The sequence below is a fragment of the Camponotus vicinus genome, unplaced genomic scaffold (genome assembly GCF_025532165.1).
Source record: "Camponotus vicinus isolate PSW18456_S1 unplaced genomic scaffold, iyCamVici1.0 SCAF_14, whole genome shotgun sequence".
NCBI classification, from domain to species: domain Eukaryota; kingdom Metazoa; phylum Arthropoda; class Insecta; order Hymenoptera; family Formicidae; genus Camponotus; species Camponotus vicinus.
The window spans coordinates 3,729,281-3,746,705 of NW_028141950.1; the positions used below are offsets into that span (position 1 = coordinate 3,729,281).

Here is a 17,425-nt window from a genome sequence, read left to right on the forward strand (position 1 = left end):
CGAAACAAGTAGTCACAAATGATATCATCTCTCTTACGAATATTTGTAAATATGAATATCATGCTTTTAAAGTGGCAAGCATATCAATGGAAATTTTCTAACTTTTTAAACAAACTGCTATTATCATCTAAAAATAATAGTAATAACGATATTAATATAATATAGTGAATAATTAATAATATATTATTGTGATAAATTCTTAAACTCAAATAAGCTCTAGTATGATATATTATTAGTTATTTATATAATATTAATATTTAATTTCTACAAGAACCATATATTGTATAGTCCAATAATTTTAACGATGCTGTTTTGCATATTAATTTGCAGTTTTAATGATCAACAGCCATGCTGTTAATTCATCGCAGACAGATTCGATTATTGATCGCTAACAAAAATTTTTATCATACACTAATGTCACTTGATGAAAATATTACCGAAATAATAAAAATTTATGAAGAGGAATATCAGTTTTTGATCAACCACTCTCGTTGCATAACATTATTGAGCCGGTTAGATGACAATGGAAAGAAGCAGAAAATAAATGCAACAAAAGAAAGAGCGTGTCGTAAAATGGAGGAAAAGCTTTCTATACGCTATTTACGGCTTAGATATTTTATTGCAAATGTAGAATAATGTGCAACTCGGTAATTCAAAACTTATAACAAAAAAGAGCGTATCGATGTAACGTAATGCAATGTGTGAATGTAATTTAGGATAAAATATTATTTGTCTATAAATATTGTTTTTTTAAATATTATATCAAGTACTACTTGCGTGTGTGAAAAAAATATAATATTCTTTTCAGCTAATAAATTAGTACTAATGTAATTTTTTTGAGCTTTTTTTAAATTTTTAATATCGACATGTGCAGTCAAATACACACCCGCGTCATATGATCTTTTATGATAAAATTCTATAATTTATATAGGCTACAGCATAAAACACATATAAAAATGTTTGACTTGTATTTTGAATCAACATACGATGAATAGCTTGAGTATAATTAAAAAATTTTATAACATAACGAAATACATAGATAATATATATATTCATTATCTCTAATTTTATAAACTAAGTATCAAACAAATTTTCATTCCACATATCACAAACTAATTTAACATTTGAAATATCAAAGTAATAAAGAAAAAAACCTATTAATAAAAATAATTGATATTCGAAGCTTATCCCTTTTTTGTCGATTTTTTTAACTGCACAATTTGTATTTTTTTACATTTTTTAATATGAGTATCTTTTTAATTATAAAAAGAATAAAAGAAATATGTATATTTAAAAATGATAGAATATAAAAGAAAGTTCCATTAGTTTTATTTAAGTTTATCACAATTTAATTAATCCTCTGTCTCCATTTATATCATGGTATTATAATTTAGTTAAGAGAAAAGAAATTTTTAATTAATCACTATTAGATTAAATGATATTTTGCATATTACATGAAATATGCTATACGATGCTATTATGCTAATAATAATAGGATGGTTCTTTTTCAAATTTTTAAAGCTTTATTTTGAGATAAAAATTTGCTGAAAAATGTTGAATTTCCGCACATATTGCTCAAATAAGTAAAGTACATAGAATACAAGATCATAAAAAAATATTCGGCAAGCATTTGATGTTGTCATATATTTTTTTCTTCTTCGTTGTGGAAAAATAAATCGTGAAATTTCTCGAAAATTCTGTAACAGGAGATTACAATAAAAAATAGAAAACAAGTACAATTGAAGATATCGATTTTGGCAAGTTAAAAATCACAAAAGTCCATCCGAGATGAATCCTTCTTTTTTACGTGGGGGGGCTCGAGTTAACATTTTCTGTACGTTTTTATGTTTTACGTGCATTTTCACATTTTAATATATCGGTTCCGATACACAAATTAAATACAGAGATTTGAAATATTTGCGCGATAAACGTATCTCCATTTAGAGCATGAAATTGTTTTATTTAACTTGACTTTATTTAATGAATTTTTTATTTGAAATATGAAAAAATTGATCATGTACCGAACATTGGTGAACCAATATTTGAGAAACAATACATCTATTAACGTGAAGCGAAGAGAGAAAGAAAGAGAAAAAATTTTTCAAATATTCTCCGATTTAATATACTATGTGAGGGTAGATATAAAATTATAAACGAATAAAATAAATTCACGGTGCATACTATTTAAATAAACGATTGCTGTTTTGATTCCCTTCTCTCTAGTTTTCAGTATCATCTTGTTATCAACTCGTTAGATAACGCGCTTCGTCATTCGCCACTCTTAATCGATACATTTTCTCTTACTTTACGATCACATATTTGTTACTGTCAAATTGGAGATTTAGACAGAATAAATTCCGAAAAAATAACGCGCGCGTCCAGATCAATAACTAAAATACGAGTTTTAAAAACGACATTTATAAAATAACTGCGCAATCAGAATTTACAATAATTATGAATATTAATTCATATTTGCATTGAATTTGTTTCAGAGAAATGGTGACATCGACCGGATCCAGAACTTGATGAACAAAATATGGAAATCGGAATCCGATCGCTGTAATCACGGAAATATATTGGGAACAGGTAAGCAGAATAGTATTTAAATAATTTCAAAAAAAATGATGCACGAAATATTGCCACGTGTTAAATGATATTTCAAGAGAGAGAGAGAGAGAGGAAAGAAACGATTGCGATTGACACAATTAAGCATCCATTTAGTAAAACAGTATCACATGCATGAACGATCTTAAATTATCGTTTAGCCACGTGCTTCGTGTTGGATCATTTATAATCGCCCCACTCGCATGCATTTCGATCTCTTCTCGTGTCGCTCCTATTACGTAAAATTATGATTGATGGTTTGAGTATCAAATAATACGACATTTTAATTGACATTTATTTAACTTTACTGTATTAGTCGTAGAATAGGAAATACACAATAGGCAAACTGTAATTATAATGAGCATATAATGAAACATATGCAATCAAATACAAATAATCACCAATTGCCAATAGAATCGTAAATAATTAATTTTTCAATTATTTAGTAGCTGGATATATTCAATTAACAATCTATTTCTTACGATATTTGCATTTATTTAAATGAAATACTATTATTGTGTTTGTTTAATTAAATGTTATTATCATGTTTATATCCACTTAAAAAGGGTATATTGAATCGATAATAAATACGCAAATGTGTCTTGCACTTTAAATTAATTTCAATAATTGGACCAATATCACATATTAAATTTAATATTCATTTAAAAAATGAATATTAAATATAGTTCATATTATAGTTTGATCAAGAGATTATTTATTATTTATCTAAATTAATTTAATATTATCATTTTAAATTTTCTAAATTTAAATATTTTAAATAAATGTTCCAATTTTTTAATTTTAAGATTAAATTTTCATACTTCGAGATTTCCTTTTAAATTATAAATTTGTTAATTGCAGTTTATTAAATAATATATGGTATAAGAGAGAAAAATGGCGTGCATATAGCATGCGTTTTAATATTCTAGTCATATAAATTGCACAATGTATCGATTTATAAAAAGCTTCCAGTAGTATTTTTGCAGTCGTGAGTTAAAAATTGAGATACGTCTAAAACTATTTCTTCTACTTTTACGTTACAAGTTTAAATTGCATTTTGACTCTTGTTTTTAAAAGACAAAATAATTCGTGCTGTCTTTGAAAGCATCAATGATCAATTGCGGCAGTAAACAATCAAAAGCGAACATTCACGAGCGATAAATTTGCATAATGCAGGGTCTGGAAAGACCGAGATATGATGCACATGTGCAACACACATGGACTAATGTCAAGCGTTCACACGGGTCGCATTTTGCGTTTCCGCGTGTGTACACACGCGCGTGAATAAACATTGCTTACAGAATGTCTCCGAAGCAATTAATATCACAATTAATCTCGTATCACAATGCCGGCTTGTTTAAACAACTCGGACGAAATCAGATGTAGAGCCAATATGTCACCACTAATTACACAAGCAACATTCGATTGCGAAGCCAAACGAGTTTCACGGATTTTATTTGATGTCTTAGTATAATAGAAAATTATATACAGTTGTCGCTTAATACATATTACATCATTCTATTCATTTAATATTAATTATTTTATTAATTATTATTTCTATTCATTTAATGTTAATTATTTTATTATGAATCCGAATTTCAATAAATGAATATATGAATCTTCTTCAATAAATAACACAGGATAATCAAATACATTAATTATAAGAATCTTTTTTAAAAGCCTTCCATTTTTTACATAGTTGTACCTATTCATCCGATAGAAACATTTTAATTCGAGAATAACTGGAATTGAAATGAAGATAATTACGAAAAAGCTCTAGTAAATTATTTTAATGTTACGACTGTTAAGAAGTGTTAAATGTAGCTCGAAAGAATAAAGGATCAAAGAAAAAAGACATCGCGATATAATAAATTCTAGTCCATACAGTCATGTCTGGAGTTAAAAGTACTTTAAACTCTTAATAATCTGTCGTTTTTACATAATTCAGTTTTATCACTGTGCATAATGTACAGAAATTTTAAATCAGGTGACACTTGACAAAAAACCAATGAACTTTTTTTTAATTCCTCTATAGAATGTATCAAAAATGTCGTGCACATTTTCCACGCTTTTTTTTAAACATTTTGTATCTCATATATAATTTCCGAGAATTTTATATTTTATCTAATTTAGAGTTATATATGTATGGCAAAAAGCGAGAATATTTTAACACACATACATTGATACATATTATAAGTTTAAAATCCAATTAGAGGAATACATAAATAAAGTAAACGCTGTTTGTGTCTCGAAGCATTCCATGTCATCATCACACGCTTCATTCGAATTCTAATAGTTCCCAATTGTATCGAATCTTATTAGAATATCCGACACCGATCGGAAGGCTGCGCACGACTTGGGATGCAACGTGTATGTGGCAATAGAAAGCCCATCGGTGGATGCACAATACATCTGGCCTTGTAATACGCCACGTACGCGTATAATGAACCTCGATAATACCGAGTATATGGCATTGTTTCGCGCAAATGCGGTAATCCTACTGCTCCACGTAGCCGTTCGCACATCTCTGCACAGAACATGCGAATGCGCGATATACATATGAAAACGATCAAATGCAATTTCGTTCGTGCATGTCTGTTTAATGGATAGCGCTAAGCCGTTGAACCTGCCACTGAAAGATTGCTCGATTCAATCGGGAAAACAAGTTTCTCGCTTAGCTTTGAGGTGATGATTCCCATGTGTGAATTAGGCTTGCTCATGGCAATGAATTGGCTCGACATAGCACATTTAATAATAATATAAATGTAAATATTTATGTATATGTTTATAAAGGAGTATGATTCATAAGTGCTCAGTAGATGTAAGAGATATTTAAATTATATTCCAAGTGAAATAATTGAACATTAGTCCAAACAGAATCTATAAGTTCTAAAAAGTCTCGAGATAAAATGTGCTTATTTAAGTGCCTCCGTTATTTCTTCTTGCGCTAATATTTGGACGTAATTTTATTCAGGTTGGTGCCCCGAAATTTGGGACCAGATACTATGTTGGAACTCGACAGCACCAGGACAGTTGGCGATTCAACACTGTCCCTCTTACGTCATGGGTTTCGAACCTCGTGTATGTATAGTCACGTTTCACGATTGTATCAAACATATAACTGAATTGATTCGTGTAATAGCTTTTTCGGAATCAATACTTTGCGCTTATGTATATAAAATTTTATTGAATTATATATGTATATAGAAAACACACACACATATTTATACGTTGAAAAATTTAAACGACCGGAACAAATTAAAATCGAGATAAAAAGTTTAAAACTGCGAGAAACTTAATTATTTTCTCGGTCTAATAACGTTCTAAGCTAGATCTTCGCTGATTGATCAGCGAAATCTATTTTTCAGACCCAACTGATTGAGATGCCTCCGGCACAATCTGGCAGCAAACTTTTCCAACGTATCCAAACGCTTTTCCGACGAATTTAAATTCTAGTTCTTCTTAAGCAGAACTTTAGCAGATATTTCGTTCATTCTATAATTCACTGTCTATTAATATAACATTTTTCAGTGCTCGAACTTTTAGATATCTTTATTGAAAATTGAAATATGCGAATTGTAAAATTTTATTAAAATAAACTCAATCGAAATTAAATTCGAAACAAATCTCTCAGAACAAACTTGCTTGTAGCTTGAAAGCTAACATATTTCGATACTTTTATTAAGTTAAAAGTTAGATGACAAATATTTTTTTTTTCAGGCATCTGCATCGAAGCAATGCATGCCAAGTGGCCAATGGTATGAAAATGCTGATACCCATATAATGTGGAGTAATTACAGCCAGTGTTATCAAGAACAGTTTGTCACTGTCCTGGTGAACATATCGGATGTACAGGCGAATAATATTACTCTTAAGGTAAACAGATAAAAACAGCTGAAAAAACGGTTCGATAAATGATTAGACATTTAGACTCTTTTGTTAGAACTTTAAGTAATCATGTGTGTAATTCATCGATCGAAGGAATAAATTTGCCATGCGGAAAACGGCGGAGATGAAGAGATCAATTGGAATCACACAGTGACATGACGTCAGTCATTCTACTCGCGAGGAAATGAGTGCTGTAAATGACTCTGTCCACCCAGGTGGGCGTCATGACGCTTTACATAGTAGTCCAAGACATTGTCGTAAAATTAGTTTCCAGTCTTGGACGATAATGAAACGATCGAACAGACAGATGAGTCAATAGCTACAGCATAATAGTATTATTAAGGAAAATGGGTGGAAAATGTTAAAAAGAATTTTTCTTCTAGTTTTGCGTTGAATTTTAAAGCCGATAGTCAGGGCTTGCTTCCTCGTAACGTTGCAACGGCAGTTTCAGAATTCGAACTGAGCAATTATTTATTCAGTAACCATCAACTTCTCTTTCTAGCAACTTTTCGATCTTCAATAAATTTAGTGTATAAAAACAAAGTAGAAAAAATAATTTCTCTTCAAAGTTTTAGACGTGTTGATTAAAATTTTAAGCTCGATATATTATATACATTTGACGCGTGAGACATTTGAAATCTAAATTAACAACTTTACGCGAAATTTATCGAATAAAGTGGCAAATATTAACATATTTATCGCAATTTTAATATGAGCGAAGAATACAATTAAAATATCGTATTCCAAGCGTAAAACGACTAAAAATTACATAACGAAAAGCTTTTATATAGCGATAATGAAATCATAATATAACAGGTAATAATCTCCTTAAGCATCATAAATACTGCGTAAAAGCGAATACAGAATGAAATAAAGAAGTAATTAATGAAGAATTAAGTAGAAAAGAGTGTAATAGAGAAGACTGTAAGAGTTTACGAGCCATAAATTGAATGTAATTTAAAACTTTCCAACGTATCTCGAAGAGAGATCATGTTTATGACAACATTGTTTTACAAAGCATTATTTAAAGTCGCATCGATCGCTAAGTTAGAATTATTTCAAAGCGACAAACTCTCAAGCATAAGTCGATTTATTCTACTATTTAATATTCTTTTACTATTTAATATTTTAATATTCTCTAAAAATTTTATCTAATTAATATTAAGATTTTACACATACTTTAATTATTGAAACAATCAAAATTATAAGCAAATCATAAATTAGTAATTATTTTTTTTTAAATACAGTTGCAGAAATTCTTTCCGATCGTGAAGACCATTTCGAAGCTCGGCTACACAATTTCACTATTCACTCTCATCATCGCGTTTTGTATTTTGGCGACTATTAAGTAAGTATAATTATATAAATATAAAATTTTAACGCATATGATTGTAACGAGACGTTTTATACATTTTCCATGCTTCCATGCATGTTTCCAATTTATAAATAAAAAACAACTATTTAATATTTTTTGAATGTTTTAAAGAAAATTTCTTTCTTCTATTTCTTTATTCCTTCAGCATATATTGCGTTATAAAATAGAGATTTTAATATCGAAACTAGCGATAGGAAAAGAATAATGGAATTTTGATCTTATTTAATTAATATTATTTAATATTATTATTGATATAAATGCAAGCCTGGAAGACCGCCGTCGGGATTTTTAATTAATTTAATTTCAAAATCAAATCGTGTGTCTCACGGCGCCACATGAAATCTCGCATATTTTAATCGAAACGTAATTCGCATTGCCACGTTCAAGTTTGTCTCCCATCGGACGTAGGAAATTGCGATGCTCGCGGAACATATTGCACATGCATCTGTTCGTCTCGTTCGTGATGCGAGCATTTATGGCGCTACTCAAGGACCTGCTCTTCGTATCCGGTATCGGACTGGCGGATGCCGTGATCAAGGACGACGAAGGCTACTGGATAATTAATGAAAAAGAAAACAACTGGCACTGCAAAATGTTCACCAGCTTGTGGCAATACTTTATTCTGGCCAATTATTCCTGGATCCTGATGGAGGGTGTATATCTACACAATCTGATTTTTTTCGCACTCTTCAGCGACGCCAACTCCAGCATCGCGGTCTACATTGCTTTTGGATGGGGTAAGTAAAATTTATTTTAAGAAATCATTGTTAATTCTAGAAGGATTTCTGAAATCACAATCAATCTTACATATTTCTAGAGATTGATTATAAGTTACTTTGTTTTTATTAACAACTTGTCATGTTAATAAATTGTGATATATTTATAAATATAAAGTATATTTATATATAAAATATATTTATATATTATATTTTAATAGACTTATATAAAAATATATACATATCTTGTGTATGTTTTAAAAAAATTTAATACAGATTTTTTTTTACTAAGTGAAGAATAATTTCAATTTCTAATTACTCTAAAACTAGTCTTTTAACTTTTTTAATTTAAAATCCAACAATTTAATTAATCTAAAATTTAATTCTCAAAATTAAAATATTGTATACATTCAATCTGTATGCTCCGCTCTTATTTGATTAAGTTGCAATGTTTTCTTAATAAACATTTATTTTATTAGCTTTTTATAACTTTTTATTGCAATACTATCTAACATTAAAAAATTAAACAAAAAGACAGAAGCTACATTTTTATTGACGAAAAGCGTGCTGAATTGCAAATACAATGAAAAGCAAAGTATAAATCTGCTTCAGATATATATTTCTTTTGAAATATGTTGTATATCACTTTTGACAGCAAAAGATAATATGATTTTCTACAAGAAAATTGTACGATTTTTCAGAATTCTCAAGAATTACCGAAAATCACAACATAGTTCTGTATGAAATGTGACATCGTATCGATTATTGTATCTCCGAAAGTTACATGATGCAAGCAACAGTAATGCCATATATATCACTTTCAGTTATAATTTGTTATATACATATTCCACAAACAATGTTATATCAAACGATTTCCATCTTCTGATCATCTCAGACATATGTCAATATTTCTGATATTTCTTTTGAGACTTTATTTTATTAAAATTATTAATTTTTAACTTTGTGTATATATGTGAAATCCACTCATTTCCATTACCGAAAAATACTTTTCAACAAATTATTCATTTTTGCTTGAAGGAACTTACTATTAATAAGCGTAATAAATTGCTCTGGTAAATTTGTTTTTGCTCGTGTAATCATCACATTTCGTCTTTCAGGTCTGCCAGCTGCATTTATCTTACCCTGGGTAGTTATGAGGATCATATATGAGGACACATATTGCTGGACGACCAATGTGAAGCCTCTCTTGTTTCTCTTTATACGAGTACCTACGATGCTCTCTATTTTGGTAAGTATTTTGTGAATGCCAGAGAAGCTCGTTGAGCTATAATTAATTCAGTCGCAAATAAATTTACCGTTTCGCTCATGTCAGATAAATTTTGTGCTCTTCATCAACATCGTGAGAGTACTGCTGGTAAAACTCAAGTCCACCATGTCGGAGGAAACGCAAAGATACAAGTAAGCTTTATGTGAAAAGTTATAATGCTTAGTGTATATTATAATCTATCATAATCTTATTTTTTTATTTTTTATTTCTTTTTTTTTAGCGAAAAATGGCACGCATATGTAAAATTATTTTATATATAATTTTAATAATTATTATATTTATAATTATATATATAATTTTAATAATTATTATATTTATATATAATTTAATTGACTACACGTATATATGTATATCTATTATGTCCCGATTTAGACGGTGGGCTAGAAGTACGTTAGTCCTGGTACCGCTCTTTGGAGTTCATTACGCGTTTTTTATCGGAATGTCATATAGTATCGGCGTAAATGAGACCGTAGAGATCGTATGGCTCTTCTGCGACCAGCTGTTTGCATCTTTTCAGGTATATAATATTAATAATTATTAATAGCACTAATCTAGTTTATACCAAACGCCAAACTGTCTTAAAGTAAGAGCTTTTACCAAACCTCTTAATGATTGCTGCATTTCAACTAGTTGAAAGATGTTATGCAAAAATTATTTTACTAAGTAATCTACAAAATTTCCAAAATTGAATTATACACTGAACTAGCAATAAAAAGTTTTACATTTTCAATTGAATTTTCTTAAAAGCACAGTTTATTGGATTTATGTAACTTTATGTCATTCAACTTTATATAGCGGAACCTTATATCATATAAACAGCGAAGTCTGGGTTTTTTAAATCTCTATGATAAAATTTTTCTCTAATGTGTGTATAATATTTATTATACAAGATAAAACTCTTCTTTATTAAATTTCAATTTTATATTATATTCTTAAAATTTTTTCTTCACAAAATTAATAAAAAATAATGATAAAAAATAAGGAGATAGATGAATAAACGCACATGAGATTATTAAGTGAAAAAATAGCAGATAAAATAAAAAATACTGTTAAAAGATATAAATAACAATATTACATTTTTTACGATTTATACAAAAAAATATAATAATTTTATAAAGATTCGCATTAAAAGAACTCCGGTCTGCTCAACAACGATTAAAATCACAGAAGTTATTTCTTTGTTTTCGGAAGGGCTTCTTCGTGGCGGTATTGTATTGCTTTCTGAACGGCGAAGTAAGGACTGAAGTATCCAGGACGCTTCGGAGCATCAAGTGGAGGCGTATTCATGGAATACGATGGGGCTCACGACCATCAACACACTCGGTCAGCACATGCAGTTGTAATAATATCTCAAAGTCTGGCAGTCGACACTCAAGGAAACCCAAGTGGTGGAAGTCACGCTGGAAGGCAAATCCTTGCATGTTCCAAGATCGGGCCATCCGTCAGTCCACCCACTCGATGGCGAGTACACAAGGTGTCCCCTTAAATCCTACGAAACGTCGTGTCCTCTGTCTCTTGTGTCTCATCTTTCTTATATCCATTGTGCTTAATGTTTTATTGCTTGATTCTACTTTGATCCTTCTTTATTTTAATTCCTTTAATAGATAATTAATAAATCGAACATAATTGTTTGTATTGATGATTAAATCGCTACTTAAAAATTTCTGGAAATTGTTAAAATACCTTAGATACAGATTTCTTTGTTTAAAGAATTTGAGCAAAATAAAGCAATTAATCAAATCTTTAAAAAAAAATCTATGCAACTAAGATGCTTTTGATAACTGTTTGAATAAATAAAATCACAGATGAATCAAATGTTTAATATATTTTGCACTAAACATATGAGCTATAAAGAATAAGCAAGCACATTAGCAAATTTACTTCAAAATTTTTTCTGCATCTAAATTAAAATAATATATACAATTCTTTTTTTTTCTATTGATCCGTATTCTAGATATAAAAAAAGAAGACAGAAAAATATCTACTAAACTGAAAATAACATACGATACATCATGAGAAAAATAAAAACGTTAAAAAGAACGTTTGGTATTTGAGTTTAAAGTCTGAGATTAAATTTAAAGTCAAAAATCGATCATTATTATACAAGGCAGTGAAAAGCTTACAATATTTTTTGAATGCGAATCTACGCAGTGCATATACATGATGCGATTACATAATGAAATTTTACAGACGTTAGAACGAGAGGATGTAGTTTAGCGAGCAACAAAGACTTGGAGATTGTCGATAACGGTCAAATACTGCAATCGACGATGCAAGATCAACATATTCATCATACATCGCCTCTGTGCAGCAAGTATACGGATCAATCGTTACTCTCCTTCTGCTCGAACGTGAGTGTGTCACGCGAATATCTGTGTCAAATTTTCTAAATAATTCTTTAATATAGTTATTAGTAAATATTTTACTCTTTGTTTCATCGCGCGCATTATAACATCTAGTTTAAGTTTTATTTAAGTATTATTCAATATTCTTATAATCGCATAATAGATACAAATTTGAATGAAAAATTAAAATAAATAAATGATTAATCCCAAAAGTACTAATTTTTTTAAAGAATTTTTGTTTGGGGAAGGAAAATTTATAGTCGAATCAAATCTATATCTAATCTATTGTACACTTATAGTAATTACATTTTTTGAATACTAATATTTAAGATTTAAATAAATTTATATAATATAGAAATATAGAAATATGTACATTTAAGTAACTATAAATATATAAAATAAATATATAATGTATACATTTATTAATTGCTTTCCAAAATTTACTGCATGAATAGATGTTCGATTTTTTTTCAAACGACAAAAAAATATCTTGTTATTGAAAAAATGAATTTTTGCACTAAATCATTTTTTTTTTCTTTTAGTCTGATGTGTCGGGAAATATCGACAAAATCCGTGATCAACATCGATGGAGTGACTCGGAATGCTGCCATCTCGCATACGAATTGCATAAACTATAGCAGCATTATACCAATGATAACGCTTGGATTCATACATATAACAAAATACATGTCCTGTAAATGTACAATACGCATTTAAATGCATATATTATCCCTGAAAGAAAATAAAACTGAAGGGATTTAAATCTGACATAAATTTTCCCACGAAAAAGAGAGAAAGAAAAAGAAGAAATAGAAGTAAAATTTTATTCTTTTATGTATGTTTTTTATGTCTTAGAGTAGTTTTTTTTATATATTATAAATGGAAATTCAGTCTTATTAATTCTTCTTTTACAGGAACACATCATGTTGTTTATATAATCGTTCATGTCGTAAATTTTAAATAGTGTAAGCATAAATGTACATGTATAATATGTATAAAAAGTCAATGTTCGATATTTCATTATTTTAAGCATTTGTTGAAATGTATTGGAATATTCGATAAAGTATCTCGTATCGATATATCTCAATGTTTTGAAATTCAATACGCCACCTACTATTGTTGCACAAGCTTTACTCACGAAACTGTTAAACGTCCATTATTCACAACGATTTCCATGCACACTCTGACATAAATAAAAATGAAAGCAGCTTATTAAATTGTGAATACTATGTGATCATGTAATGCAAATATGTCATTAATTATATTATTTATATAAATTTGCTTAGGTATTTTTAAAGAAGAAATTTTTTTGTTTAATTATTAACAAAACTTTTATTTTTCACATTTAAGAATACTCAGGATATCTCTTTTATTCATTATTTATTGAATTTGTAAATAATATCAGTGCCGTTATATTTATAAATCAATGGTATCCTGTTATGTGATGATCAATGAAAATCTTACTCAAATTCTAGTTTTTAAATAGATATGTATAAGAGTAAATGTGCTTGAAATTTCTTTATTGATAACATAATATATTATGAAGAGTGTTATTAATTTTATGATAATATTTTAATATGATAATATGATAATATTTTGTTTCACATATTCACAACATTCAATTAAATATTTTAAGCTTAAAATCGTAAACTCTTTTACTACATGTATGTAAATGTGCATATATATATTTTACATATATACATTTGTATTAAAATTGGTGATATATGCACGTTTGACAGCAAACTTATACAAATCAATTTAATGTAAGTTATATTACATTAAAATAAAAAGAAAAAAAATTAATATAATCTTTTTTTATTACTTATATATTTTACTACTTTTTTACTACTTATATATAGTTTTTGCAGCAAAGTTCCTATCAAAAGAATTAATTTTTTTATATTTCTTTGTAATCATTTAATACATTGAAATATAAATTATGTTGTATACATATATACAAAATTTATGTAATTTTATGCATTTATATTTGTAATATTAATATATACACAAGTTTTCTATAGTATAATAACAAGAATTATATATAGGAATGTTGTAATACTTATATCACTCCCTTGATTGGCAATGATGGCAGCCAAGAAGGAGAGTCCTTTTTTAATTGCTCATACTTTAATTTGTTGACAAGAATACTAGTTATAATTTTGTCTACATCATGTGTTTGTCCATAATAATCAACAAACATGCCTTCTGGATCCACCAAGTATAAAATAATCGTATGATCCACCTTAAAAAAGAAAATGAAGTGTTGCAAAGTTTACAAAATTACTGAATTGTTTGACATGACTTATTATATACTAACAATATAGTCATCATCTTGATCTTTAGGGCCATTACTATAATAAACTCTGTATGCTTTGCATACTTTTCCAATTTGTTCAACATTGCCAGTAAGACCAATAATCTTATCAGAGAATTCTTTGAGGTACTTGCCAACAACAGTGGGAGTATCTCTATCTGGATCAACTGATATAAAAATAGGCTGCATTTGGATATTGTGCTCTTTTTCTATAAATAGAATATGCTCAGTAAACACAAGAGATAGTATGATGTAGTAAATATTTTCTCTAATTGCTATAAAATTAACTCTTAAATTTTTTAAATAATTTCTTACCAAGTTTATTTACTACATTTGTCATTTTTTCGATTTCATCAGGGCAAACATCAGGACAGTGTGTAAATCCAAAATATATCAAAATCCATTTTCCTAAGAAATCATCAGACTTGACTGTTTTTCCCTCTGTATCTACTAATTCAAATTTACCACCAATTTTAGCTTTGCCTAATTGTCGTCTTCTATCCAGTGCTATACTCTTTTCTTTTTCCATTCTTAGATGATTCACATATAATAGAAGAGCACCACCAATGACACTGCAAATTGTCAAACTTTGCCATGTAATTGGTGATTTCTTTGTTGTTTTTTTAGGTTCCTTTGGTAGAGTAGATTCATACAATGTTTTTGACGTATTTATATACCTAAACTATATAAAAAGAAAATTATTAAATCTGCAAAATACCTCTTTCAATAAAAAGCTATAATAAGTACATAAATAAATGATACAATTAAATTGAGAAAACAATAAGATTAAATGCAAGCATCAAGATCTATATATATATTAATCAAACAAACAAAACTGACATTTGTAACTGAATATATGTATGTCACATAATATTCTAATTCCATTATGATATTTGTGAGATGAAATAGATTTGTTACCTACATTTAAAGTAAAAAAATAATAAAACTTTTATTTCTGGTGCAAAAATAGATGAGAAATTTATAGGTTACTAGTTTGCATATAACGCAAAATATTTAGAATATTAATATATATTAATAAATCTTTCAGAGATGATTACCTTCACTGAAACATTACTCCTATTTAATGATACAAGAGATCTTAATATTAACTTTGACATTGTTTCCGATAGAAATTCCAATTTTCAATCAGTACAATCTTTCGCTATCAAAGCAAGGTTATATCACTGGTCGCGTTTTAGGCGCAAATAAAACATTCGAAGAATATTGTATGTACCATCACAGATGTCTCTACATCCAACTTTCGGAGTGGACAGATTCCTACTTTAACGAATTTATACTGAGGTAACGATATTTCGAAATTAAAAAAATATAATTTAACAAGTGTTACAAAAATTGACATAATTTTAAAATAAAATACATATTTTGTACACAGCATTTAGCAATTATTTTAGTTCCTACTAATATAGTGATAAATATTTAATATTTTCTTTAATCCTTCCTTTCTTTTTCTGGTTAATCAAAAATATATCAGTTTTAGAAATTATAAATATAAAACATATTATTTTCCTAACATATTTTATATACAAACATGATGAAACTATCTCTATGTATTCCTTAAATCAACAATAAATGAGATCAGAATGTTTATTTAATTATATTATTGATATGGATGTATAATGTTATTTCTTATAAGTCTGTTTTACAATTTGTATAATTTAATGATTTACATTGGATTTAATTCACATAAATTATTAAATTTCCTTTTTTTTCTTGAGTTAATGAGTTTTATTCCAAATATATTGCACAAATAAATATCAAAATGTTACATGTTAATGTATGAAAATGCAAAGCAGGAGTTTAAATAAACAGATAAGATTTTTGCATTGTGTAATTGTATAATTATAGACACATATTCCAAATAATAATTCGAAAGGCTCAAAGAGTATCCAAAAAAAGCTAAAATAACATTCATAATGGTTTAAAAATATTTTAACCAGACGACTCTTTACTCTGTTTTTGTTGAATCATTTCTCTGATTTCATTTTCGCTTTCCTTTAAACTTCGTTGCAAATATATTTTGTTATTTTCTAATGTCTTGATTTTCTCATCAGAAGTTTTCATTCTATTATCCAAATTACTTTTAATGTTGTTCACATCATCTAGGAGAAACATTCGACCGACAGATTCATATATCCTTGTGTCTTTGGGAAAGCAGCTAATCTCTTTTGAAGTGAGTTCTGCCCGCTGTTTTGTACGCCGTAACTTATCAATTTGTACATCAGCCAACTTTAACTTCTGCTTGGTATCCACCATCTTTTCGTGCAGCTTCGAAAAAGCTTGCTTCAATTCCTCATCCAGTACCTTCGACATACTCAATTATTGTATTTTCTATAAGGAGAAAATTATAAAAACGATATTATTCGCAAAAATGATATTCACAATAAAAGGATATTTATATTTTATTAATCATCTCATAGTAATTTATTAATTTAAAATTATGTTTTATGTGTTAACGATATAAAATATTACATCCTTAAAAGATGTAACCTCTTCATATGTCACTTATTTTTTATATATTTATACATATTTCTCACATATAAAAAAATTATCTGTAATCCAAGATATAAATCAAATAAGGAATTGCAAAAAATTTTGAGATTCTTACTTGAGTTTCTTCCTACGATAATATACGAACTTTTTATGAGATGTATTTATGACAATGTACGATGTTTCTAACCGTATTATGAGGTGCGCTTCGCTTGACGATTTTCGCTTCGAAGCATAAGATTCTTTATTTTGATTCCATCAAACGCTTCGAAGAGAAAAGAGCGTAATAGAGTGAAATTTTAATTGTCCATCAAACGCGTCGAAATGAAAATAGTGTCAAATAGAACGCATCTAATATTAAAGTTAAATGCTTCGAAGCGAAAATAA

General features: G+C 28.3%; 3 protein-coding genes across 8 annotated transcripts in view; 1 reads left to right on the top strand and 2 right to left on the bottom strand.

Annotated features, from left to right (window-relative positions):
* Positions 1-13,297, top strand: part of LOC145965406 (secretin receptor) — a 38,066-nt gene extending 24,769 nt beyond the window's left edge. For 2 of the 5 annotated variants that reach the window (XM_083088937.1, XM_083088938.1), the window contains 11 exons: positions 2,493-2,586; positions 5,579-5,685; positions 6,325-6,480; positions 7,740-7,840; positions 8,255-8,604; positions 9,702-9,832; positions 9,917-10,002; positions 10,244-10,388; positions 11,063-11,345; positions 12,062-12,222; positions 12,759-13,297. In XM_083088937.1, coding sequence (XP_082945063.1) covers positions 2,493-2,586; positions 5,579-5,685; positions 6,325-6,480; positions 7,740-7,840; positions 8,255-8,604; positions 9,702-9,832; positions 9,917-10,002; positions 10,244-10,388; positions 11,063-11,345; positions 12,062-12,222; positions 12,759-12,854 — 1,710 coding nt within the window. In that variant the 3' untranslated portion in view covers positions 12,855-13,297. Of the gene's footprint in view, positions 1-2,492; positions 2,587-5,578; positions 5,686-6,324; positions 6,481-7,739; positions 7,841-8,254; positions 8,605-9,701; positions 9,833-9,916; positions 10,003-10,243; positions 10,389-11,062; positions 11,346-12,061; positions 12,223-12,758 lie in introns of those variants that run through there. The other 3 variants (XR_014436692.1, XM_083088939.1, XM_083088941.1) reach the window with 3 other exon arrangements.
* Positions 13,131-15,833, bottom strand: Scox (Synthesis of cytochrome c oxidase). Its single transcript, XM_083088942.1, has 4 exons — positions 15,589-15,833; positions 14,846-15,212; positions 14,534-14,739; positions 13,131-14,458 (listed from the first exon to the last, which is right to left on the bottom strand). The coding sequence occupies exons 1-4, from the start codon at positions 15,646-15,648 to the stop codon at positions 14,276-14,278; spliced, it is 816 nt and encodes a 271-aa protein (XP_082945068.1). The 5' UTR covers positions 15,649-15,833; the 3' UTR covers positions 13,131-14,275.
* Positions 15,834-16,366: 533 nt separating this feature from the next.
* Positions 16,367-17,282, bottom strand: Pfdn1 (prefoldin subunit 1). Of its 2 annotated transcripts, none has more exons than XM_083088311.1 (2): positions 17,157-17,282; positions 16,367-16,879 (listed from the first exon to the last, which is right to left on the bottom strand). In XM_083088311.1, the coding sequence occupies exon 2, from the start codon at positions 16,859-16,861 to the stop codon at positions 16,481-16,483; it is 381 nt and encodes a 126-aa protein (XP_082944437.1). In that variant the 5' UTR covers positions 16,862-16,879; positions 17,157-17,282; the 3' UTR covers positions 16,367-16,480. The 2 variants fall into 2 exon arrangements, with proteins under 2 accessions (XP_082944437.1, XP_082944438.1); XM_083088312.1 differs by having other exon boundaries at positions 17,187-17,267.
* Positions 17,283-17,425: the final 143 nt, after the last annotated feature.

Bases quoted from the DNA above. Each gene is read 5' to 3' on its own strand.
- Scox (XM_083088942.1), bottom strand. From the start codon at position 15,648: ATGTCAAAGTTAATATTAAGATCTCTTGTATCATTAAATAGGAGTAAT. The intron at 14,740-14,845 runs GTAAGAAATTAT...TTCTATTTATAG, and splicing joins AAATGTAGTAAATAAACTTG to AAAAAGAGCACAATATCCAA. The intron at 14,459-14,533 runs GTTAGTATATAA...TTCTTTTTTAAG, and splicing joins ATCAAGATGATGACTATATT to GTGGATCATACGATTATTTT.
- Pfdn1 (XM_083088311.1), bottom strand. From the start codon at position 16,861: ATGTCGAAGGTACTGGATGAGGAATTGAAGCAAGCTTTTTCGAAGCTG.